The following is a 26,825-nucleotide window of genomic DNA, read 5'->3' as shown; positions in this document are numbered from 1 at the left end:
AATAAATGAATAGGATAAAATGACGAAGTGATGACATTTTCGACAGACAAAACTGCAGCCTGACTGGTTGACGGAGGAAAACAACCGCAAGGCTGTAATTCTAGTTTCAGTTTACTGTTATTACCAGTGACACATCTTTTAGTTTTTTAACTACATACAAAAACTGCTTCAAACAACATCCCAAATAATTAAAAACAGTGAAGTGTCTTCAGTTTCCAGAGTTAATTGCAGTTCCATAATTACAGCTACAGGAATAAATATTTATATATATAATTTTGGAGTCTTTGTTTTGCATCTGTCATTTCCTCAAAGCTCTGACTGGACTGGTGTTGATCATCATCCGGTATCTCTGAGTAACTGGAGCAGGTCTTTGTTTTCAATATTTATCTCCATGCGTACACATCTCCTGATTTCCTTCAGAGCTTCATTAAGTGCTGCAATTCATACAGCCTATTTTTTAAAACATAGAATCAGTTCAGGAAAGGTAATTGTGCTGCTAACATGAACATATCTGTAATTTTGCAGCATTTAGCTGCACTTTCCTGCCGGGCTTTTACTTCTTTTTAATGCGCTCCCTTTCAGCATTTCTCTCTCTTTCACCTGCACTGTCCAGTTTTTCTCCACTCTACTCCACGCACTTAATGTACATTGTGTTGATGCGTATATGCATGTGACCAATAACGTTGGCCCCGATGACACAACGTGACAACGGCACCACTGCGCTCTGAAAACCATAGAGTGCTGACATATATTTTGCCATCAATGACAGAGATCATACCATCAGGTTTAAGCAGCCGGGGGGCCGGCGGTCTCCGGTTCTGAGTGACTGTATCTGACTGCCTCGTGTCGGTTTCACTTTGACTTACACATTTAATTTTTAACTCTGGCCTGGCATCCCGGGCCAATCTGGGAATTATCCCGCTGCGCTGCCGATGGCCAATCTGGCTAAAAAGAGACTGTTAAGCATGCTCTCCCAATGCAGTGTGAATATACTGTACTTTATAACGTTTCAAATGGAGTTCAGCCAGCGAGGAGCGAGAGTTGCTAATAAGTTTTCCTTTAAGCTCCACTTTCTGTGTATTTACTGTTTTATTATATGCCAAACGTCAGCGCTTTACCACCAAACTTAATTGTGCAAGTGGCTATAATTCGGTAAGCTGAACAAGGCTGAAATGATACTTTATTGTTATTACAGTATTACTTTTTGCTAACTGTGGGGCTCCTTTTTCAGCTGCTGTATGGAAATGTTTTGCTCTGGTGTTTTGTCTGTGCTGAACAGAGCTGTAGCAGTGCTGCCAAGCTTGAAACCCTTGTGTTTACCTAGCTTTTTGTAGCGTTAATCGTGCAGCGAGTTTCGGTCGGAAGAGTTCACTGCTCATAAGGGGGATTTTTGTAGTACCTTGTTTGTGTGTCATGTATGTGTGTGTGTGTGTGTGTGTGTGTGTGTGTGTGTGTGTGTGTGTGTGTGTGTGTGTGTGTGTGTGTGTGTGTGTGTGTGTGTGTGTGTGTGTGTGTGTGTGAGAGAGAAAGAGAGAGAGAGAGAGCCCAGCACTCACTGGGGGGAATGTGCAGAGCACCCAGAGCCATGCAGCGTGAAGAGGACCCCTCTGAGGCGTCCGCCTAGGAGCCCACTCATAAATTACACCAGGACACATGTGCCTGAACAGCTCTTTTCTTTTTGTGCGTGTGTGTGTGTGCACGTATGTGTGTGTGTGTGAGTACTCCTTCCCTATAAGAGCTACCGACGAGAGGTGTGTGCGACAATGTGTGATTGCGTCGCTTTGAGGGCGTGCTGGCCTTCAAACATAATTTTTTTTTTCTGGTGCTCCTCGAGACCATAAATAAAGCTTCCGAAATTTCTCGACAATCTTCCAGAAACACAAACACGTATGCAGGCACACTGAGAACCTTTTAGAAAGGCTGGGCTCAGCATGCTTCAGGAGCACGGGAGATGTTATCTCTTTGAAGCTTATTCACTGTGTCCTACTGTTAAAATGGAGCCAGGGGGGATAAACACACATAGATACACGACATGGAATGCAGCTGTGTGCATTTCTGTACATAAAATGTTTGTTTGTATGAGTTATAGAGAGTTTTATTTGTACGTGAGGACAGAACACTTTCAGGTAAAGCGTTTAGCTCCCAACTCCAGCGGAGTATGGCCTCGTCTTTACGTGTGAAGGAATGACTGAACGGATGGAGGGAGGAGGATAAACAAGAGTGCTTGTTCTTCATTCCCCCGGCGTCTTGTTTGCTTGCTCCGCATGGAGCACCGAGCCAAAGGAGAGAGGTGGTTGCTAGGATACAGGTGAACGGTTGGCATACGGGAGGGAAGACGGGTCCGTCATTGTGAACGGCAACCTGGAGAGAGCGAGATAGAGGAAGGCGAAGGGAAAGGGAAAGGGGAAAAAAGAATCGAGTTGGAGCAGAGAGGGCAGAAGGGGAAGAAGGGAGATGCGTCGCTGTCAGCATGTAGCCAGAACATAAAGGGGAGAGGAGAAGGAGGATAGATGACTGGAGAGACGGAGGATGAGGGCTGAGGCTGATATGTCACTGTTGGCGCCGTAAGGGATGAGAGAGCGAGATTGGGGAGGGGGGGGGGGGGGAAGCGAGGTCTGTTGTTTGCACTGCCTGAGAAAAGAAGGGGAGCTGACGGGGAGGAAGAGCGGGAGTGACAAGACAGCCTGGTGCAGAGAGGAGAAACTGAGGGGAGGCAGGAGGAGGAGAGATGAAGGAGACCGTGGCCTCCTGAGGTTCTGTCACCTGGAATATCTGTGGGACTAATGTCTCCTAATTGATCACAGCGAGCGGAGAACAGAGGGAGTGTGACAGAGAGAGGACAGGACAGAGAGTGGAGGACAAGAACAGTAGGATGACGACGAAATAAGTTAGAACGGATAAAAAAAGAAGATGGATGTGAGTCTTGGAGGGCAGAAATGCACAGGAAGAGACAGAAAAAGAGATGCATTGTGGTTAGTAAGGAGATGAAAAGACTATAGTTTGAGGCATGGATGAAAGATCGAGGACATGTCAGAGTCCAGGAGGACTGTTTTCACACACACACACATGTGCACACACACTCACACACAGGCACAGGTGTGCCCTTGACTGCGATGAGTAAACTTGCTCGCGGGCGCTGGTGTCACCTTTGCAGGGGTGTTTCGTGTGAATGTGTGCGTGTGTGTGATGGCTGAATTTGTCAGGCACAGTGGCGTACTCCACATGGTATTGTCACCACTGATGAATGAGAGCGCACACACACACACATTCACACGCGCACACACAGACACAATGTATTTTTAGTCTTACTCTCAGCTCCCCTGTCTATTGATTAAACCGACTCACACACACCACTCACACACACACACACACACACACACACACACACACACACTGTCATCGAGTGTGACCTTCATGCCTCTAAGCCGACCACTTTCCATCCATCATTGCTGTCTCGCTAGTACCAGACTGATCACAATCGCTTACTGCCCATTCTTCCCGCTTAGAAGTGTCTCACTCGAGTGCATTCATATCACTGCTCCCTTACATAATAACATGTTAATGGTTTTTACCGTTCAAAGATATATAGCTCTGCCAAATTATATTATTCTAATCAAAGTTTGCATTTTCTTAAGAATATTTGCACATTTTGGTCATTAATCAGAATATGGGGAGATGCAGCGCTGCCAAAGTAATCATTTGAAAGCTGGCTTAAAGATGCTGGCAATTCAGGAGAGTGTGTGTGTGTGTGTGTGTGTGTGTGTGTGTGTGTTTGTGTGTGTGTGTGTGTGTGTGTGTGTGTATGGTCCATTGATTTTGTTTTTTACAGATTAGTACTCGATTTTAAACCAGATTCCTTTCAGACTGAGTGTTATTTAATGCACACCTGGAAAATGAAATAACATGAAAGAAAAGGTTGAATTGTTTATTAGAGACGTTTCGGTCATGGGCCTTTGTGAGGCGTTAACAATTCACAGATGTGAAACGACACATCTTTCTACTAAAGCTCCAGGCTGCAACAACCAATCAAATACAGGAGACGATTTTCAAAACACCTGGGACAATTATCACATCACATTGATAAAGAAAAAAAAACAGGACTAAGCAATTTCCCCCCAGATTTTATATCACCATGTCTCCAAATTAAATGTTTCCTGACACAAAAACACACTGATTATCACATTTTACAACTAATAACGTCTTCTTGCAACATTGTTAGCTTAATGAAGGAGTTCCATCTTATTTTGATTATTTAAAGGTGCCAAATGCGAGATTGGGAGCATTTCTATTGCCTCCGCACGGCTCTCAACATGGCGACAGCTGGGCCGGCGGCTCGTAGCTAACGGTGCTGACAGTGAAAACAAAGGCAACACTGCTGAGAGTGTTAACCTGAGGGGAACCAGAGGATGGGATGAGACGGTGTTATCAGCTGTAACAGCTGCATGAAAGCAGTACAGACTGAGCAGCGGCCGTGAGCTAGCCAGTGGGGCACGCTCACATTCACTAACATGCACTAATAGCCCGGCTATGTCAATAAAGCCCGGAGAAGCTTGGATTACAACACACGCAGAGGAGAGGGACTTCATCTTCTGCTCAGGAAGACATTACTCTTCTATATCTTTACATAGCAAATAATGTTTGCTGATATATTAATGCTCTGGATATTGTGTAGCGCACCAAAACAATACATCCTCTATGACTTGAGAGCATTCAACCAAAGAGTAATGTTCCCCGCTTGAATTTGAATAGTCACAATACAGAAAGCAAAGCACAGAAAAGTTATATGTTTTTGTTGCAGATATATGATTTTTATTCCTCATCCTTATCTTATTAATCATCTCACACCCTCAGCTTTATCTTGCGACCTCTTAGGGGGGTCCCAACACAGAGTTTGGGAACCACTGTCTCAGTACACGCTTCAATTAATAGAGCATGAAGAGAGAAATGTGGAGAAAATTCAAGGTTTTTATTATTCATGTTATTGTTAGATTTTCACATTTTGGCCCTTTAAAGTAAATCAATGTTTTCTAGAGTCCCCTGACCACAGGTTATGAGTGATGTTCCCTTCTTGGATTGTTTAATTGGAACCGTTTTTAGATACCTGAAGAAGTGAAACTATTCATTTCACTTTTTTAAAAACCCATATCAGAAATATGTTTTTTCCCTTCTCTTCTATCTTATTAATCATCTCTGGACTCCTCAGCTTAATCTTGCAACACCTTAACAGCTCCTAACCCAAAGTTTGGGGATATTATTTATTTGTTTTATCTTTCATAAGAAAGACACAGTGAGCCCCTTGAGTATGTGGACTGTCTGCTTGAGTTGTGTTGGACCTGCAGGTCTCACAACGTGGCTGCTTTCCAGATCCAGCTCCTTGACCCCAAAGTCCCCTCTCACTCTGCATGTGGCTTCCCTTCTGCTGGTCCAAGGTGGAACAGCTAGAGGTCAGGATGTGTCGCTCATGCCAGTGTGGGTGTGTGTCCATATACGTTTGTTGTGTGTGTGAGGGCATATGGTGAATGCAGGGACCTGGGCATAAGGATCAGACGGGGAGCGTGTGTCCGTAGCAGCAGGGCCTGTCGAACTGATAAAGGTTAGGATCTTACCACACGCTGGCGGTCCAGGAAAAGGGCAGGGCACGGCCAGGACCAGGCACAAGGTGCTATACCATCTGCACCAGAGGGATAAACGGGTCATCTGCGCTGGCCAGGTGACGCAAAGCAGGGTGCACACTTGTTCAGCCGGTAGATGGTGGAAACATCAATGTTCATCCTTTGACTTCCTGTCTGTGTACCTGGAGTTTCTGTACGTGCTTTGGATGGATATATTCTGTGCTGCGACGTGTGCATGAATCCAGAGCCTCGCTGACGTCATCGCTGAGTGTTGCCTGCATTAGCGCGCATGGGCTCATTTCATTCGTTTATTTCCTCATTCATTTATTCATTAGCGCGGGTCTTATCTGGGCCCAATCGTTAGTCCAATTAGGTCCATGGTGCTTCACTAGTCCTGTGTTCGAAACCGGAGATGGATGAAGGCGAAGTGAAAGAAAGACTGTCCTCTCTTCTCCTCCTCCTCTCCCGTCTCTCATTTTCTTTCAGTCTCTTGGCCTCCGGAGCGTACTCTTCCTTCATCTTTCTTCCTCACTCATTCTCTCTCGCTCTCTGATCTGTGATAAGATAGCATAGTTCCTCATATCCTGTTTCTAATACAGATCGATGAGAGGGAAAGGACCGAGGTAGCAACGGATGAGACGAGCCAGAGTGGGTTGATGTGCAGAAGAGAAGGCGCAGGGGATAGGAGGGGGGGTCAGGGTAGAGATATCTGAAGAGGAAATGAGGATTCAGAAAGGAGGACATCACTCAGATTCACATCTCTTTTCATTTAGCCCATCACACACGTGCACGCACGGGCGCGCACGGCTACATCTGCGTCAGGCCGGTCTCAATATTTCCAGTGCCAATAAGGAAGCCATCTCTGCCTGTGTGATTGAGTGAGTTGCCGCTACAGACACTGTTTTTGCAGGTGGGAGCCGGTAGAAAAAAAACTCACATAACCTTTTGTGTTGCAGTCAATTACAGTTCAGTTGCATCAGCTGGGTGAGGAGGTCCCATCGGGGGTTGCGGTGTGTGTGTCCGCGTGCGTGCGCTTGTTGTTAATACCGTGCGATTTTAAGCATGCATACGCAGATGCACACACACTCAGAAGCAGACAAATTGTCTCTCTCAGTGTCTATGACCCCCAAGGGCAGCAGCCAACCGCCGCCCCCGTTCCTCTGTCTGAGACTCTAAATGATCTCAGCAAGCAGCGCCTTCAAAACTTAGCAGAGAGAGAAGGCTGCTTTATTTATAGACTACATAAGTGGATATTGTGTGGTAAATTCTAAGAAATATCCCAAACGGCTCGAATATTGAGAACCTGAGGCAGCACGCTGCTTTTTCCTCGCTCACTCCCTCCATATTAGCACTGCACCTCTTTGCCGCAGAGATGGAGAGAAAGGTGCGAGTGAAGGTGCGTTTTCTCAGGTGGCTGCTTTTTTTTTATGCATGTGTTTGTTTTGGACAACAAAATCTCGCTAAATGAGGGCCTTGGAGATGGGGGAGGGAGGGCGGGAGGTAGGAAGGCAGGGAAAAGGCTTCCTAAACCAATTAGCAGCCGTGCCGAGGATAGGGGGCTGGTCTCAGCCACAATTACCGCCCTAATTGAGGTCAGAGTTGTTAATTTAGTGGTGAATTAGAACAGTTAATATGCATTTATCAGGACGGCCAGGGGAGACAGCAAAGAAAAGTGTGTTGCCTTTGGTGTGTGTGTGTGTGTGTGTGTGTGTGTGTGTGTGTGTGTGTGTGTGTGTGTGTGTGTGTGTGTGTGTGTGCATACACTTGTGTAATCTTAGTCGCATTGCAAGAGATTACACGTGAAAACATGCAAGAGGCCATTCTCTGCCTTTGGTGCAATTAGGAGCGAGTGCAATTGGTTCAAATGGGAGATGCTGCCTTTTAAATACGCAATGATATGGTTGAGTTGAGGCAGAAGCGGGCGAGGGACATAAGAAACACCGAGGAGGAACGAGAGAGAGAGAGAGAGCGAGGGAGAGCGTTTGAACAGTTGGAACATGTTCCAGAGAACAGAATGATGATGATACAATATTTTCCAGTCAGGGGACACTCGGCGCACAGTCTGCCTGCAAAGTCACCTTTCTCCATCTCTCCCGCTCTCATGCAGAAATCCATTTGCACCCTTTAACTCTGAGACGTATAAATATTTCCCAAAAACACAACGTAGCCTACACATGAGCATTGTATTTCTGTCTGATTGCCCAGCGTTGAGAACCACTTACTGTCGGAGGATGAATCACGACCATCTTTTTTTCTCTCACTCAACCAGTCAACGCATACAGGGCCACTCATCCCTTAAATCTTTCCTCTCCACTTGCCATCTTCTTCTCCCTTCCTCAATTCCATCCGTAGGGGCCCTTATTCATCTCTTCCTCTCTTCTCTGCAACATCATCTGGAGCCTGTTTTCTTGCTCTCTTTTTTTTTTATCCTCGGGGGATTTTATATGTTCTTTAATATTCTCTCAGTTCTCGCTGTCCTCCAGTATTCTCTCTGTTCCTCTCTCCTCTCCTCCTTTTCTGCCGGCACGATTTCTTCAAGAGCTCGTGACCCCCGTCTCCTAGCCCGGCCACCACCTCGTCCTCCTTTTCATCTCCCTTGTCCCTCCGTTCATCAGTCCATCCCTTTTTTTTTTGTCACAGAATCACGTGTGCTGCTGCCGCTGTTTCAGATGCTGTCTTTTGCAGATGATACTGGCAAGCACTTTGCCTCTCTGAATTATGCATCGAGATTACATAAAAAAAATACCCTCTTGAAGCAACAGATCTATTTTTAATCCAACTCGTTTGCTTGTTAAACCTGTTTCCCTGTGATCTTTCCATGTACACGTGTGTTTGTGTGTGCGCTCACGAACATGAGTGAGAAGATTAAAAAGGAACGCAGCCCAAGTCAGACTATCTCTCTTGTTCTCCTCGTGTCTGTCAGTCGAATTCAATTCAGATAGGCCTTATTGGCACGGCATTTAATAAAGCCTTCCAATGCAGCTCGAAAACAGTAATTACGGCAATTATGATCCGAAAAGAAAATACTTAAAATCATGGCAACACAATGCTAAATGCATCAATTTCAGCAGTTTCATTTTGGCTGAAATTACACCCTAACAAAGTTAGGAGTGTTGTTAAAAATGAGGGATGGTGCTTGTAAAGAGAACGATAACACGTGTCTCTCTTTGTCTCCGTCTTTCTTTCTCTCTCTGTCTCTTGCTGCAAAAGAAACCTGTTGACAAAGCACTGGCTTTTTGTGCTGTTGTCGCCGAGGAGTAAGAGTGCCATCTATTGGTCAACTTTTCCCAACCGCCCACAGAACAAAAAGAGAGGACTCATTCGGGGAAAGCCACACATGTGCACCGACCCTCAAACACACACACAATGAGCCGACATACACAGTAAGCTACCTATAGGGCTGCCTGATGTGTTCTTGGGGATGACCTAGATTGAGAGCGCCGTCACAATAGACTCACTATTGCTTACTGTCTCCTGCCGATTCAATACGTAATCTTACCATCGACTGCTTCCCGTGATACCATCTTTTTGCGTGTGCGTGGCCTGAAAGTGTGCGCGGATGCATGTCGGCGTTATCTACGAGGGAGGACAGGCGAAGATAAGAAGAAAAGACGAAGAAAAAAGAGGGAATTAAAAGGAAAAGAGGGAGAAGAGTGAAGGTCAGGGTGATGAGAGAGGAGAGGGCAAGAGGTGGATATAAGAGAGAAGAGACAGGGAGGGGAGGAAGGACACTGTTAGTTTCTCTGCTCCTCTCGCTCCGTCTCTCTTGTTCTCTACACCGGCCCCCCCCCACGAAAAATAAAAAAGAGCTGACAGTGGAGGCCGGGCAGCAGCCGAGGTGTCAGCGCTTTCCTTTGACCAGGAGCGAGGGAGGGGAGAAAGAGCGAAAGAGAGGAAACATAAAAAGGAAGAAACAAAGAAACAGATAGAGGGTGGGGGGGGGAAGAGATGGGACATCGGGGGTGAGAATGAGTCTGCCCCGGCAGCAATTCCTAAAGCCGCATCTCCTTTTCTTGCAACTTTTACACTCATCCCTGTGTGTGCAAAAACTGGGCAAGTGGAGATAGAATTTGACAAGAGGGGAAATTGATTCCGAGGCTTTCAGATGCAGGTGTTATAAGGCTCATGTGGTGGGGATAAGGCCGACGCTGGGAGGCATGCATTAACACCTACATAATGCATCATACACGATCACGCATCCATACTGTGTATGCACTCTCAAAGCTCACATCACAGTATTCATGTAGTGTATATAAACAACACTGCGGATGCATTGTGCCTTTTCTATAACATATTTAAATATTCAGACATGAGCAAACGATGCACATAACGCGTTCTTTCATTACGTTGAACACGGGCACTGTAGTTTATTTTGACTTAATACTACATACCGAGTCTCGGTGCAGTAAATACTCACCAGTATGCTAAATGTGTATTAATCCACAGCTGAAAGTAGTCCCCAACAAATGCAGTACACAATCCACGCCGTGTGCATCCTCAAAGCTCACATCACAGTTTTCATGTACATAAACAACACTGCAGGTGCATTGTGCCTTCTTCTATAACATATTTAAATATTCAGACACAAACAAACGATGCACATAACGTGTTATTTCATTACGTTGAACACGGGCACTGTAGTTTATTTTGACTTAATACTACATACCGAGTCTCGGTGCTGTAAATATTCACTAGCATGCTAAATGTGTATTAATCCACGGCTGAAAATAGTCCCCAACAAATGCAGTACATGGTCGTGTATCCACGCCGTGTGCATCCTCAATAGCTCACATCACAGTTTTCAGTATATATACAACACTCCAGGTGCATTGTGCCTTCTTCAATGACATATTTTAAATATTCAGACATGAGAAAACGATGCATCATCTCCACTCAGGGATTGTTCAAAAGCATTAGAGAGATTAAACCAATCATTTACAACACTCAGAAACATACCTGTCTCCTACTGTGTACAGTAAGGGACTGTTTTCTTTCTCTTCAGTTTTTTCGTGCTGTTTCCTCTCTCCTGTATTTTCTTTTTTTGTTTTTTTTGGAACGGGGGGGTCGATGCCTGGCAGCAGGCTAAGGAGGGGAAGAGACACAGGGAGAGTAAAGAGCTGACAAAGTGAAGAGCGAACACACTGGAGCAGTCTTATACCACCAGCACACAATAACACAACAGAGGACAAAAGACGATGAGAAGAGAAAGGGAGAGTCATAGAGCGATCTCTTCAGAGAGCAATCTGTCACTTGCTCTATGCGAGATGGTGTAAAGGCTTCCAAATAAAAGCAGGAGATGCTGTCAGGTTGAAAGAAGATTGTGAGAGGTTGAGGTAAAGAAAGAAAAAAGCAACAAAAAAAAAGCATCCTTATGGTTTTTAATTGTCTGTTTTGTAAGACTTTGCCTCAGTTTCTGTGATGTTGGTTACCTGCCACTTTGTTAACAGTGTTTTTGATTGATATGCATTAACACAAGTATAAAAGCAGCGTTCTTTAAAAGCTGCACTGGTTGCCGTATAAATGACAGATCAGACTTGGAGGTTTGGCCTCCTGTAGTTCTTTGGCTTGGTGAGCTTTCAATTTGGCTTTTTTTATACCAGGCTTGTAGACAATCTATCGTTCAAGTCATATGTCCTCACTCCCTCCTTCCTCTTCTCTCTCTCTCTCCATCCCTTTGTGCGCAGCGATCAACTTGCTGGGTCTGACATGGCAGCTGAAGCCATCCGACGGCCCTGTGTTAAACAACGGACTGGGAGCTGGCTTGCCTGTCAACAGTGATGTGGCCACGCTGCCCTCTGGAGGCAGAGGTATGAACTACAGCGCACACACACCCCCACATAAGAATCCACACACAGCTACGAGGCAAAACTCAGGTCTGGGAGACATTAGAGCCTGGATAAGGCTGGTGATATTCATATTTTGTCTTATCGTCAACAAATCCCATGAGAGGAGCAAAACCAACAATGAATTTACCTACTAACAAGTGTTGTCTGTGTATCCAAAACTCCTCTGTGCCATAGAGCTGCATTGTTGTCTAAAAAACTATTTAAAACACATCAGTGAGCCACACTGTTGCATCGGGTGTCATATTCTTTCATTACGATGAACCTGGGCACTGTTTATTTTGACTCAATACCACGTACCGAGTCCCGGTGCTGTAAATACTCACTAGCATGCCAAATGTGTATTAAAGAGGACTTATTATGCTTTTGAGCTTTTTCCCTTTCCTTTTCTCATACCGGTTTCTCAAACCAACCGGTATGAGAAAAGGAAAGCTTTTTGAACATATAGGCAGAATGTTTTGGCATCATTGGGCAAGATATTCAAGTGTTCTGAGAGAAAACTAGACTTCTGCACCTCCTCATGGCTCTGTTTTCAGGATTTCAAAAATCAGTTTTGGCCAATCACAGGTCATTTCAGAGAGAGGGCGTTACTATTTGGCTGTTTATTCAACGGAGGCAGCTGTAAATCACTCGCAACCTCCAATAAGACGGTCAAACTAGGCAGCGCTGATCAAATATGAATCAATATTCTGTTACTATAATGTCTATTTCACACCTCAAATGATTTCAGAAACATCTTGTAGTGTGCTGTTCAGCTGTAAAATGAGAAAATGTGTTCCGGCTGGTGGGCGGTGCTTGGTATTTCCTCAGCTGATCTCAACATGGCTGCCGGATCACAAACCTTCTCATTTTACAGTTAAACAGTACACTACAAGATGATTCTGAAAACATTTGAGGAGAGAAATATGTATCACAGTAACAGAATATTGATTTATATTTGATCAGCGCTGCCTAGTTTGACCGTTTGATCAGAGTTTGCGAGTGATTGACAGCTGCGCAGAGACGGCAGACTCCAGCTCGGCTCTGATTGGTTGTTTTCTTCCGGTCTGTGAAATCTTGCAAATGCCATTAGGAGCACCGGAGGACATAGAGGAACATGATTTTTTTCAGATTACGTGTCTCATGCACTACTCTCAGGATGTTTTATTTTCATATTTGCTCCAATTCTACCCACTGCTGCTTTAAAGCATGTAAACATGTTCTAGTAGAAACCCAAAATACAATAAAATGAGCATAATAGGTCCTTTGTAATCCGCAGCTGAAAATAGTCCCCAACAAATGCAGTACTTGCTTCCAAAATAAAGCCATATATTTTTAACCCATTTTTTAAAAGATTTATGTCTTCAGTATGAACAAATTGGCTCGGGGCTGCTGAGTGCCACAGACAGTATTGAAGGACACACTAACACATTGTTAGATTTGTTGAAAACAAGAAAAATATAGAATAGTGCCAGCCTTTTATCCTTTAAGGCTTTTAAACGCTGTGTCTGCTGTGCTTTACATACTAAAACAATCCAATAGATTTTTTTTTTCTACCCAAACAGGCTCACGCCAACTACAGTATTTTCATAATTCATGACACAGTACTAGCTGTGCTATCAGTATGTGCTGTTTAACCACTCCGCTGTGTTGTCTCGAGCTAGGTTTATCGTCTCAGACAGAAGCGAGGTAAAACACCAACTGCACAGCCCCCCACCCCCTTCCCTCCTCTCTTTTAAGGCCCCCATGCGGTTCTCTATCTATTCTTCTTTCACTCGCTCGATCTCGCTCTGTAACACACACAGCATGTACTATAGGTACGTGTGGGCTGCTGCTCTGTGCCTGTATTCTGTATTAATGAGAGGACTGTTGTGTTGTGTTCCCCAGCCGTCGAGGCCAGATGCTACTGTTGTTCTTCTCATTGTTACTTTTATTTCTTCGCTATTCTGCACACACACACACACGCTCAGTGTTTTTCTGTCTGGGCCCCAGCACTCTGCTGCTGTTAGATGACTGACCTGATTGCAGGATGCTGTGTGTGTTTCTGCGTGCGTGCCTGTCTTCTTGGAAAGCTCTGCCCTGCCGTTCCATCAGCGCTCTCTCTTTTTAGCCCAGACAACAAAGTCCACAGTCTTGCAGGCTTTGACACAAAGGCATCATTTTGCATCCCACCGTCACATGCAACAAACACTCATTGTAACATAAACTTTGCAGAGCTAATGGTGCTCGTCCCCTACCGTTCAATGGCGATGCATTTTTATGGCAGCTTATTTCCAGTAAACTGTGATGATTAACTATTGACTCCAACAATCGATGCCTTTAATCACAGATTATGCAGTTTCTTTTCCCCTCGCTCCAGGTCCGTGGGCAAGCCGGAACAGCAGTATAGACACGGGCAACATCGAGGTCGGGAGGCGGGTGACCCAGGAAGTCCCCCCAGGAGTGTTTTGGAGATCCCTGCTTCACCTCAGCCAACCGCAGTTCCTCAAGTTCAACATCTCCCTCGGCAAGGACGCCCTGTTCGGAGTGTACATCCGCAAGGGCCTGCCTCCTTCACACGCACAGGTAAAATCAAGTGCAAGCAAGTTGTACGTCTTCTACACCTTTAGGGTAACAGGGCTAATCGCAGAATTATAATTTTATTCATTGGGAACACATTATCTTCATATTGATCAGCTAAGATGGAGAATGCATTTAAAAAAAAGCGGCTTGTGTCATGGGACATCTTCAAATTAATTTGTGATTCATTATAATAGTTGTTTGAAAAAACTCATTTAGTCTTTAGGAGTTACACTTAATTAGATTTCACAGTAATGTAACTTTTACTGCCTCTTATTAATTAGAGACTACTCAATTAACAGCAGGTTTGATTTGTAGAATGGGATAATTGCATCTGGATAAGTGTTTCGCTGCCTGGCCTGACTTAAAGCTGGTAAAGACCATGAAGTTGTGGCTGCCGTGCAGCAGTAAAAAACACTTTTCTGCAGAATGACAGCCCTCAAGGATCTCTCTGTTGCATTCTTCATGCTTCCCTGGCAATTTCCAGCCACGCTTACTTCCCCCATCTTTTAATCTTCCTGCATATACAACTATTGGTCATTTTTCAAAGTCTAAAAAGTGCCACCGCAGCACTTCATAGTTGAATCATAGATTTCATACTCGTGTTCTCACCTCCATTCAACCTCGCACTTTGTCTTTCTCTCTCCTGCAGTATGACTATATGGAGCGCCTGGACGGGAAGGAGAAGTGGAGCGTGGTCGAGTCTCCGCGGGAGAGGAGGAGCATCCAAACTGTGGTCCTCAATGAGGCGGTGTTTGTCCAGTACCTGGACGCCGGTGCCTGGCACCTGGCCTTCTACAACGACGGCCGGGAGAGGGAGGCGGTTTCCTTCAGCACAAACATCATGGGTGAGAAAGAGTCAGCATTTGTGGTTGTGGGTGGTGGGAGGGAAAGAGGCGGAGGAGGGAGAAGCAAGTCGGGAGGTAAACTGAGATTAAGCACCAGCATTTAGAAGATGGAAAGAGTAGGGAGACAAAGCTATTCATTACCAGTGACACTGATTTAAAGTAGGGCTGTGTATTGGCAAGAATCTGGCGATACGATACGTAATATGATACAGGGGTAACAATTCAATATATTGCAATGCAGTGTTTTAGAGAATCGATAAAGTATCACAAAACATAATATCGCGATACTCATGTGTATCGATATTTTCTCATACCCTTAATTTATAAGGAGCACTCCACCAACTTAGCATTGTGCTCCTGCAGTATAACATTGTCGGACTCGCAATGGACAGTTTTATTTTTTAAGAATAAAAATCGTGGCAGCAGAATCAATATTGTTTTTTTTTTTATTCCACACATTCGTCTTTGTCGTCAAAACCTGGCCCCTACTTTACCCACAATGCAAATCCACTGCTGCGGTTTGGTCACAGATTCAGGTGTGTCATGTTAGTAGCGGCTAATGTAGCCTTGTGCCGCTATCCTGAAGCAGAGATGAGTTCTGGTGAGCTCACTTCTTTCTAATTCCACACCTCCAGATTTTTTTTTAATTTCAAACTCTTCAGCTCCAACAGATGCCGACTAAAATGACATCACTTGAGGCAATTTAACAGACTTTGCGCAGCTCCCCCGGAGCCACAAAATGCTTTTATACAACTGTTTTTTCATATGCAGTAGTACTCCCCAAGACCCGTAAACATTTGATGTGTAAAATGGGAGGGACATGGTTGCAGTTTAGTGAGATTAATTCCCCAATTTGTCAAAGACTTTACACATCCACAGGGTGCAAAAACACTCGCCAGCAGCATGTGTGCAATGTTGCCGTTAGCAACACAACTATAGCAACATTGTCAAGTAGGCAGGACCGCTTAGTGAGTTCAAAGATTTGTGTTTGCCAAAACCTAGTAGGATAAATTGACAGTATGCATTCGAAAACAAAACACAACTTATTACACCAGAGAATCACTTCCTAGGTGTTTGTGCATGTGTGAAAAGCATAAATGTACAAATAAACCTGTAAATCGGATGTTTTTAGGACCTGAAACGGCGCCCTAAATAATTTCAATTGTGTTGGAGGCATGAGTGTGAGAACAAGGGGGGGATGGATAGGAAGAGTCAAGCCGAGTGAAAGAATCCTTCACTGTCAATATCTGGCGGTAGTGCTTTCAGCAGTAGGAGTAGAGGAGAGAGAGGGAGAGGCAGAGGCGTCGAGGGCAGAATTAGAGTGAGTAGCGAGAGGGGGAGCTGGAGGAGAGACATAATGGTGGGGGCAAAACCAGAATGGAGTGAAGTGGAGTGAAGGACGGGAGAAGGAGGAGCTGAAGAGGGGAGTGAAAGAGAGGGTGGCATTAGGGTAAGAGGGAGGCATGGGGCTTAGATTCAGGGGGGAACGGGGGGGGGGACGGCTGAGCTCAGAAAAAGAGGGAGGAAGTGTTGAGAGAGGAAGGCAGTGCAGATTGGTTGAGTCATTCTTTGTGTGAGAAGAGTGGAAGCTGGAAAAAGCGAAGGAGGAAAGGACGGATAAAAGTCCAAAAATGCCTCCTTGTCATTAGCATCGACCCTGTTTCTTCCCACCAAACTGCTCCCGTCTTGTAAGTGGGTTAAGAGGCGCTAAAAGGGGTATAGTGCGCCGAAGTCATACACGGAGTCCAGCTAAAAATCTGCCGAGTTGCACCAAACAACCACACCTGGATGAAGTATTAATGACCTTGGTGGAGGAGTAAACAACCAAACCAAGGAGACGAGGGGTGAAAGAGCAGCAGAAGGGTTCGATGGGAATCACTCTTATTTTCTGATACAGCGTGCAGAGAAATGATGGATGGGTATCGGCGTCTCGAGGAATGTCTCGTTCAAAAATGCATTCACCCAACACTATAAAAAATGCAATGAAAAGGAATGCAAGGGATCTTGGAGGAGGGCACTTGCTTTTGATGTGTGTGAGACTCGGAGCGCCTTGACTCCGTTTGTAGTATCTTAAAGAATGAACGGTGCCAATGATTTAATCGAATGCTTTGATGCTTGCCATCAAACTCTCTCACCCCCTCCCCTCTTTCCCCTCTCTCTCTCTCTCTCTGTCTCACTTTGTCTCCTTCACAGATTCAGTGCAAGAGTGCCCGCGCAATTGCCATGGTAACGGAGAGTGTAATTCTGGTGTGTGCCATTGCTTCCCAGGATTCCACGGCATGGACTGCTCCAAAGGTATTACAAATGTGTTTCTTTCCGTCGTGAAAATGCCGTCGTCTAATTAGACGAGCGGGCGCGTTTGGGCTGCGTTGCAGCGAGCACAGAGAGGATTAGGAGCGGTAAAATGGCGCATGGCCTTAGGTGGAGCCGAGACAAGATGACTGATGATGAATGGCAGCTCCGCCAGCCAACGTCTCCCTGGCTCTGTGCTCACCTGGGATAGACAGCTTTGATGAATAGTTTAGTTACCTCTGCCTGTAATTACTCTTCATGTCATCGCCACTCTCCAGCCCTTTAACCACTCTATTCACCCTCCTGCACAAGAGTTGGTGGGGTTGGGCAGGTGTGGGTGGCCGTCATGGGCTTTTCACAGCTTTGAGAATCTCTAAAAAGCTAATTGTTTTTCTTTTCTCATGGTGTTAATCTCTCCCCTTCCCCCCCCCTCCTCCCTTTTTCTCCACTCCTCCAGCGGCGTGCCCAGTGCTGTGCAGCGGCAACGGCCAATACGACAAGGGCTCCTGTGTGTGTTACAGCGGCTGGAAGGGACCAGAGTGCGATGTCCCCGTCACGCAGTGCATCGACCCTCTTTGCAGCGGCCACGGCACCTGCACCGACGGCAACTGTGTGTGCTCCATCGGCTACAAGGGGCAGAGCTGTGCACAGGGTGAGAGGAGTTAATGGCGTGGCGTTCCTCAAGGATGTGTGATGAATTAATGGGTGTTAGCTGTTTTTTTATCTGCCTGCACTTGTTCGTTTGGAGCTATTATTTTTGAAAGAAACAGTGGTTTCGCACCACAACAAACGCACCTCAAACACTCACACACACTCCTAACTAGACAGCTCATCATAGCATAATCCTAATCTGACCGAGTGTCCGTTCTCTCCATATATACAGATGAAGTATGATACGGCAGCCAAACACATCAGAGATTTTATTAAGGGGTGAAATTGCTTCTATTGATCCTTGTTAAGAAGGATCAGGCCGCCACATTCTCGGTCATCAGAAAAGATAGAAAACCAGAGAGAGAAAAGAGACAGACGGAGAGGGAGTCAGGGCAACGGTGAGAGGTGAATATGTATGAAGAAAGAGAGAATTGGGAAAGGAAGAAGAAAAGAGAGCGCCTAGGGTGGAAGATGAGGAGAGGAGGAAGAAAGACAAAGGGAAGAAAGTGACAGATAGAACAAAAGTCAAGACAGGGCCGGAGAACAAGGTCAGCATTTTCTCCCGCTCTCTCCATCTCCCTCCCATCTAATTTTTCTCCTTCTCCTCTGGTCTCAAATCTGATATTCATCACAGCAGAGTCCCTCAAACAATTTACCTGGAGTGCCAGCGACATGAAAATCGATAACTGTGATCCGCCGTTTCTGCCAGGCAAACAGAAACGGAGGGCCGAGGTTATGTGCGAGCGCGTGCTTTTTATGAAAGTGCGTGAGCGTAGGGGTGCGTAGGGGTCAATCATGGCTGAGGGGAAGGGGGAGGGAGAGAAAGAAGTGGGAGCGACCGGGACAGAGAGGGGTGGGTGGGCTCTGCTGGGAGGAGGTAATTTGTCAAATTGGTTTTCACTCACTGCTCGGACTCGGAGCTGCCTGTCAACCTGGCAGACTGACAGTGTCAAATTCTCCCCCTTGTATTAGCGCATACACACTAATGCATGTGCATGCAAGGCGAGCACTCACACCGAATAATGTGTCAGTGAGTGGAACGCATTTGCCGCCATGCCCCAATTATAGACTCGGCTATTCATTATTGTGTGCTTTAATTGCCTCAGTAATATGTCTGGTGATATTTTCTTTTGTTTCATTATCATTTTGTGTACGCGAAGAATGAAAATATGTCCTTTGTCACTTCTCTTTCTTTTTAAAAAATCGAATTGTGTCTAACATCAGCTCTGATGTGCCATTCTCTAGCTTGTGTTGTTCATTTTGTTTCTGTCTGTTTTCTCACATCGGTGTATCTCTGGCTAAATGTAGTGGATTGCCTGGATCCGACATGTTCCAACAATGGCATCTGTGTGAATGGGGAGTGCCACTGTAAGCCAGGCTGGGGAGGGCTCCACTGCGAGCTGCCCAGGGCCCAGTGCCCAGACCAGTGCCATGGCCACGGGGCCTTCATACCAGACACCGGGCTGTGCAGCTGTGACCCCAACTGGATGGGACCTGACTGCTCTATGGGTAAGCGCGCCTGCAGAGCTGCTTCAGCTGCAGTAAAGCAGAGTTTGGGGTGTTGTAGTTAGGAGAAACGGGCTTCTGACTACCCATTGTTCCAACATATTGCGTGGTCCCTTAGGATATAGGGCTAATTAGCTTAGCAGTTTATTTAATACTGCTTTGGTTTTCAAACTGTTCAGAAACAGGATACAACAACTGTTGTGTTATCTCAGCCAAACTGGAACAAACAGGAACAAAAAAAAGTGACAAGTTTTACTGTAAGGGCCGTATAAAATCATCTCTCTCGATAGACTGTCAGCGACAGTATGGTTATGACAGCTTTTTACGATTATCAGGGCAGTGCTCAAAATCCGAAATGGGCGATGCAAGGCACTTTTATTTGTATAGCACATTTCATTACAATGGGCTTTCCATAAAAGTAACAACATGCGACATGTATAAAAGAATGCGACGATAAATAAAATGCAAGAAAAAGCAGCTTCAACAACAAAAGAAAAACATGAAGAAAAAGGAAGAATAACCACCCACAAAACAACACCAGCAAACAAACCCCCGCACCCAGCCCACGGGCAAACACACACACACACACACACACACACACACACACACACACACACACACACACACAGCAACTAATCATAAGACAATAGAAAAGCCCTTAATTGTACTTTTAAACAACACAGCTGTGACCGATCTCAAGTCATCATCAAGGCCAAAGTAAAAGCCTCCACACCAGATCTGGATGTTATAGGTACAGTTGGAAGATTATTGCAGCTGAGAGGTCTGATTGGACTCTAGTAAGAAATGCACCGGGGAACCAAACTATTACGGGTTTATAGATTATAATCACTATTTTTTGAAAAGCAGAAAAGAAAAGTAAATTCCAGATGTTTCTTAAAGGTGCTATTGATAACATTGATAACATTCAGCCACCAGATGTAACATTCTCCCTCCCCTGTTCCATTGCATTTACTTTACAACAAGTCGTTGCCAGGCACTTACCCTCAGTCTCACCATTTGTCTACTTTTTCCCCACCAACCCAGAGATACCACGTGATTACTATCGGCTCACAAGCCTTGTTAGAAGGAGCCGAACGTCAGATATCTTCCAAAGATATAAACAAAACATTCATTTTGGACCCGTCAACATTTTTTAAATGATTAATTCAGTCATAAAAATGTATTTCAGGAAAAGCCGTATTTTTATTCGGCACCTTTCTAAAGGCTCTGTGGATGTATTATTTTTTTATGAAGTATTCGCATCAATAAGACCTTTAAACTCAGTGACTACATGCATATTGGAGGTGTTTGCATTGTGGATAGTGACGCATACAGTTAATCAAGTCTGTGCGGGGGGGACAAGAGGAAAATAGAGAGTGCCTGGAGTCACTTCCTGTGCAAGAGGCTCATAATTCCCAGCTGGATGGAGTAGAAAATCAAGATAGATATTGCCTGTAAAAGTAGCCGAGTTCCTGTTTAAATGCTGTCTATAATAAACTCAACTTCCACGATTCCTTATCTCAATAAAAATAAAGCCGTTAAACCACCACTGCAAGAGAAAACGGCTGCCTCCACCACGTCAGGCTCGCGTCGCTTCCCCATCTCAGGATCACAAGCGGAGCTGCAGCATTTGTTACGAGAGAAGCAATGCTTAACTTTAATAAAGACAACATTGTTCTACGCCGCAGGATCCCTCAGCAAGAGCATATCAAAACATCTGTACATACTACATTCCCCCGCACACCGGGGGGTCCCGAGCACACAAGCGGGATTGTCACATCTCACCACATGCGCCGTCGCTGCCTGCAACATCGGAGCCTCCCAAACAGTGACTGTAATGGAAGCTGAGGAAATAAAACCCTGTCTGCGCGAAACTATACGACTGATTTTAATTGAAGGTGTATAGTGGATAATTGTATGCAGCGTAATGTGGGTTTGATTGTTTCTGATTGTTTTGCTGTTTTGGGTACTTGACTTTTTTTACACTTGGGTAATTTGACATTGTAACTCGCTGCCACAGAGGATGAAGTCAAACAGATTCTTTTAATTTGCAGGTTAAAACTTGGGTTTAAATGTCAAAGTTTCCACACATCCTAGTTACATATTGCCATTGTTTTCATGGAATTTCAATAATTATATTTCATAGGGCTGTCAATCAATTACAATATTTGACCGTGATTAATCACACATTTTTTATCTGTTCAAAATGTACCTTAAAGGGAGATTTGTCAAGTATTTAATACTCTTATCAACATGGAAGTGGGCACATATGCTGCTTTATGAAAATGTATGTATATATTTATTATATTATGTATAATTATTATGTATGTATAAATCAATTAACAACACAAAACAATGACAAATATTGTCCAGAAACCCTCACAGGTACTGCATTTAGCATAATTTAAAATAAAATATGCTCAAATTATAACACCCCAAACTCAAGCCCAACAGGCAACAACAGCTGTCAGTGTGTCAGTGTGCTGACTTGACTATGACTTGCCCAAAACTGCATGTGATAATCATAAAGTGGGCATGTCTGTAAAGAGGAGACTCGTGGGTACCTATAGAACCCATTTTCATTCACATATCTTGAGGTCAGAGGTCAAGGGACCCCTTTGAAAATGGCCATGCCTGTTTTTCCTCGCCAAAATGTAGCTTAAGTTTGGAGCGTTATTTTCTAGTTTCATATGATACCAGTATCCTCACTCTAGCTTTAGAACTGTTCCCGCTACAAGCTAAAAATTGCAAATTGTGTTAATGCGTTAAAGAAATTAGTGGCGTTAAAACAAATTTGCGTTAACGCGTTATTGTGTTAACTTTGAAAGCCCTACAAATAACAAAATACAAACCTACAAAAAACATAAACTTTTGAGTCCTGAAATAATGTGTGCGACCCCTCTCTTCCTTCAGAGGTGTGCTCAGTCGATTGCGGGACCCACGGAGTGTGCATGGGCGGAGCTTGCCGCTGCGAGGAGGGCTGGACCGGCGCTGGGTGCGACCAGCGCGTGTGCAACCCGCTCTGCATCAAACACGGAACCTGCAAGGACGGCAAGTGCCAGTGTCACCAGGGCTGGAACGGAGAGCACTGCACCATCGGTAAGCTTTGTGTGTGCATTTAGAGTTGTGTGTTTGACGCGTGCACAGAAACACCCAGTCACACTGAACTGGCAGCTCCTTTCCCACTTTGTTAAAGGAATCTGGAAATGAGAAGTAGAGGCAAAAGAGAGACTTTGGGGAATTTGAAGAGGGGAGGGGGCGGTGACGTAGGAGGTGGGCGAACACAGAGAGGCGAGGAGCAAACTTCTTAGATGTGGAGGTGGTAGGATTACAAAAGAGCACGATTTAGCCGCTTTTGGGTTGCCTCTCAACTGCAGACCCCAGGAGTGTCAGTTTCTTTGGCCTTTGAAATACCAAAGTAACATGATGAAAGGTAAAACTCTTCAACTCACTGGGATCAAAAAAATATCTCTCACATTGTTTGTTTGTGTGTGTGTATGCGCACAGTTGTGCTAGTGTGTGTGTGTGTGTGTGTGTGTGTGTGTGTGTGTGTGTGTGTGTGTGTGTGTGTGTGTGTGCGTGTGGGTGTGTGTGTGTGTGTATGTATGTGTGTGTGTGTGTGTGTGTGTGTGTGTGTGTGTGTGTGAGTGCCTTTTTAATGTCAGTCAATCACTGTCTCATACTGACATCACTGTCACTTTGGATGGATGAGTGCCAGATTCCTTTGATTCACCCACAGTGCTTTGAGACACAAAGTCTCATTTCCCTGTCACCACAAGCACTGTGATTGCAATCTGATACACACAAACAAACACCAAAGACACACACAAAGCAACACATACATATATATATATATATATATATACCCACACGCACGCCAACACATATATACGCACAGGGGAATAACAGTTTGTGATCTCCCCATTTCCCCCATCAGAAAGTAGGGCAGCTTTGACTGCAGCATCAGCCCAAGATGAAAGAGTTGTCAGGCCTCAGCTTGGCGCAAAGCACACTTCACTAGCACCAGACACTGTCGGTGTTAGCTTATCTCAGCTTGCCTGTTGTTCATTTCAGCTCTGCATGATGTTGCTTGCATTTATTTAAAAAATAAAAAACTCTCCCCATCTCTTACCTTGTGCACGTTTTCTCCCACTGCAGACCATGGGAGCATGGTTGACAAAGCAGGTACCGTATCTGACTGGTGTTTTGTTTTCTTAGCCTGTGGTGGTAGAAGCTAGCTGCTGCATTTGTGGGTTTTGGCCTGGCTTGGCTCTGTAGACTCTGTGGTGCTATCTGTCCGTAGATCAGGGCGCCAGCTTCAATGATGACTCCCCCCTACATGTAGCGCACTCCCGTTTCCAGCAGTGCGCTACGGCAGGGGCCAGCTGTCATTGAGCCTAGATGTGTTGTGGGGTACCGTAGAGCCTAGTGTGGTATCAGCAGTGTCGAGGGGGGCTGTGCTGTGACTGTGTGGATGTGCATGCGTGTGAGCGTGTTTTCTTCTTCTCCATATTTTCTAACGTGGAAAAACCACATTAACACATAACTCCGCTCAGGTATTCTAGTCATGTAAACACAGCTGCTTCACACAAGGAGAAAAACGCTGAAAGCCGTAAAGAACTTTTGAGGTAATTGGTGAATTTCATAGGCCACTGGTGCGAGGCCTTAATGTGGTGTCAAAAAACACAGAGCTGTCGAGTGTGTGTGTGTTTACATTTGGGTATTTGTGGCAACAGTCGCGGCCACGGCAGAGCAGCTAATACATTTACTTTGTGTGTGTGTGTGTGTGTGACTCAGCGAGCGTACAGTATTAATTCCAGATTTTCTATCTTTTCATCAAACCCATTCCCTCCGACCTAAAAAAAAAGAAAACAGTTTAGTCAGATCGCACGAAGATAAACAGAATCATGGCTAAGGTTAAGACATCGACGCAAACAGAGGCGGGTGCAGGTCCAGGGTGAGTTGTCTCACGCGCACGGCAAGAATGCTTAATAGATAGCCCCGCAGCTGAACCTCTGTCGGGTTACGCAGAGCGGCACAGATTGCCTGACAGTACAGGTCCCCGGAGCACCGTTGAGAGTGTCCTCTCACCCTCTGCGCTTAATGGAATAGCTCTCATTGTTTTATGAAGAGAAAAGGTAAATCGCGGGGTTAAAGAGGGAGCAAGACAGAGAGGGAGAGTAAAGAAGAACAGATGGAGCCAAAGGGAAGCAGGGAGACAGCAGGTTAGAGAACATGTGGAGTAGAGTAATCAATATAATTTCCAAGATAGCTTATTAAGAAGAGGAGGAGTAGATGAGGGGAGGTTTATCCGAGGAAGTGCAGAGTCCATCTATATAGCAGTGGTCTTGGATTTATGGCTGTGACCTTTACTGTATGACCTTTAGAGGAGACAGAGCTGGAATCAGGGAAAATGGTGGAACTTTTTTAGTACAAAGTCTTCTTTTATGCACCAAGTTCTCATTCCTTCTCCATCTCAGCCTCTTTCTCACTTCTCCCTCGGAGTCTTACACGGTATCTTTCTCTATGCATTCATATAGCCCGACACCCACACCGCACGCCGCACCAGAGTGTGTGTGCTGACCCATAACCCAAGGCAATTTCTTCTCCTTTTTAAGGGGATTTCATCAGAGTCCAACTACATTAGTGGGGAGGGTGGACTTAATAGTTTCTGAAATCCCACTTTATTCTAGTTAGTATGAGGGGGGTATCGACTGGGCCCTGGCATTAAAGAGAGAGGAGTCTCGTGTCGGCCTGCCCAGGCAAGCCGATCAATGCCCGCTATGGATCGTCCTGTCCGGGTGCTTCATAAGTATTTGGCTGCTTTAAATGGCAACTCCATTTAACAGGCAATCACTGCTAACTGCCTTTGTTCCCCGAGCTCAATACTTGGGGACAATCTATTCCAGCCTGCCTGTTAATACAGCGTTATGAGCAGTCCCCTGATGCAGAAAATGGTAATAATTAAAGATAAAAACCTTTGATTTGATTCCGCTTGTTGAGCTGAAAAACGTGGTGAATCCCCCCCGCCCCCCTCCCTCTTCTTAGCAGTTCAAACAAGACAGCGCACTGTCTTTCTCAAAGTCCTCTGTTGACTTTCCCTCATCGCCTGGTGTTGAGACATATGATAAAAAGCCAATCGCGGTGAAATGCCTGTTAATTTAGCTGCTGCCACGGTTTAGATTGCACTATTTGTATTCATAATGCATGGCTTTATTGATGCGGCGATTTGTTAGAGGGCAAAATCCTACAGTGCAACTTGAGTGAAAATATGTTCATTAATCTATCGAGCAGGACTCAATGAAAAGCATTTCATATTCATAATCTCTCACCGGGTTATTTTGTCCTTCCTCACTCTGTGTCGACACACTACCTCTGAGTGGGAAATGGCAGGTAATATCTCTAGGGTGCGTCTTGCTGGGTGTGTGTGTGTGTTTGAGTAAGTGCCTTTGCGTGCATGCACGTATTGTTTTACCAGTCAACCCTGTCTTTGCCTCCATATCCCGTGGGTAGACTTAAGAGTGTCGCATCCTGCTCCCTCATTTATTGAAGAGGAAATCACTGTGACAAGTTTGTTTGAGGCTCTTTGTGCTGCTGGAGAAAACATTGTCATTGTGTGTCATCGTGCCTTTTTTTGTCCCGCTCTCTCCCTCATAGATTATAATGTGGCGGACACACAGACTTGTGTTCGAGCTAGAAAGGTGTGATTTAGAGTGATATGGGGAAATGGTGAGACAGGCCAGGAGTTAAAGGGCTTTTTGAAAAAGAAAAAAAAAGACATTGATGGGCAACGTTGTCTCAGCGTGGGATGGAAACTATCAAATGAAATATAGAAATATTACAGTGAGCTTTCAGAAAAAAAATATTATTTATCTCTTGGCATTTAGTGGACGTTCTTATTCGGAACCAATTTAGAAGACTTATTGTAATATAGGAGTAAAGAAATAGTGTTTTTGCTTTCTTGCCAAGAGTTACATGAAAAGATTGATACCACTGTCACATCTGTCCTTTCCTTTCAGTAGGATGCTGGAGCCAGCAGCCAGTTAGCAGAGCTTAACTTAGAATAAAGGCTGGAAACAGTGGTAAACAGCCTGGCCCTGTCCGAAGAGTAAAAATGACAAGTTGTCGTTGGGGCTTGGTACCTATGCCCTTAAAGTGATAACAATACCAATAGAGTACTTCATTCGATACCCATCATGTGAATGGAAGCTGTGGGTATGTCCCACTGCTAGCTGCCGGCACAGACATCTCCGTGTTCAGAGCCGTGTGCAGGCAGGCAATCCCGGCTGTACGGGCTGTAGCTGCTGCAGTAGTGCGCCAATTACACGCCGCATTAAATCGAAGAACGCTTTCAGTGATTGGCTGCGAGCAAAACCACACAAATAGTCATTTTTTTCTGGATCTGGGCACAAAAAGGATCGATTGCAGGTATTGTTTGACTGGAGAAGTTTAATACCACTTGGTACTGGGTTATTTCGGTCGATACCTTAAAGGTGTGGTCTTACAGGAGGTTAGGTTATGTGCGGGACATTTTC

General features: G+C 45.0%; 1 protein-coding gene across 18 annotated transcripts in view; it reads left to right on the top strand.

The window, feature by feature from the left end:
• The window catches only part of tenm2a (teneurin transmembrane protein 2a), a 248,142-nt gene that overhangs the window by 198,708 nt on the left and 22,609 nt on the right, over window positions 1-26,825 (top strand). For 13 of the 18 annotated variants that reach the window (XM_074648059.1, XM_074648053.1, XM_074648063.1 and 10 more), the window contains 8 exons: window positions 11,297-11,419; window positions 13,773-13,999; window positions 14,646-14,841; window positions 17,035-17,136; window positions 17,591-17,785; window positions 19,093-19,293; window positions 22,204-22,389; window positions 23,449-23,475. In XM_074648059.1, the coding sequence (XP_074504160.1) occupies window positions 11,297-11,419; window positions 13,773-13,999; window positions 14,646-14,841; window positions 17,035-17,136; window positions 17,591-17,785; window positions 19,093-19,293; window positions 22,204-22,389; window positions 23,449-23,475 (1,257 nt within the window). The remainder of the gene's footprint in view (window positions 1-11,296; window positions 11,420-13,772; window positions 14,000-14,645; window positions 14,842-17,034; window positions 17,137-17,590; window positions 17,786-19,092; window positions 19,294-22,203; window positions 22,390-23,448; window positions 23,476-26,825) is intronic. The other 5 variants (XM_074648056.1, XM_074648064.1, XM_074648065.1 and 2 more) reach the window with 3 other exon arrangements.

This window comes from Sebastes fasciatus, chromosome 10, assembly GCF_043250625.1.
Source record: "Sebastes fasciatus isolate fSebFas1 chromosome 10, fSebFas1.pri, whole genome shotgun sequence".
Taxonomy (NCBI): domain Eukaryota; kingdom Metazoa; phylum Chordata; class Actinopteri; order Perciformes; family Sebastidae; genus Sebastes; species Sebastes fasciatus.
Note: the sequence above shows the minus strand (reverse complement) of the source record. Positions and strands in the feature narration are given on the sequence as shown.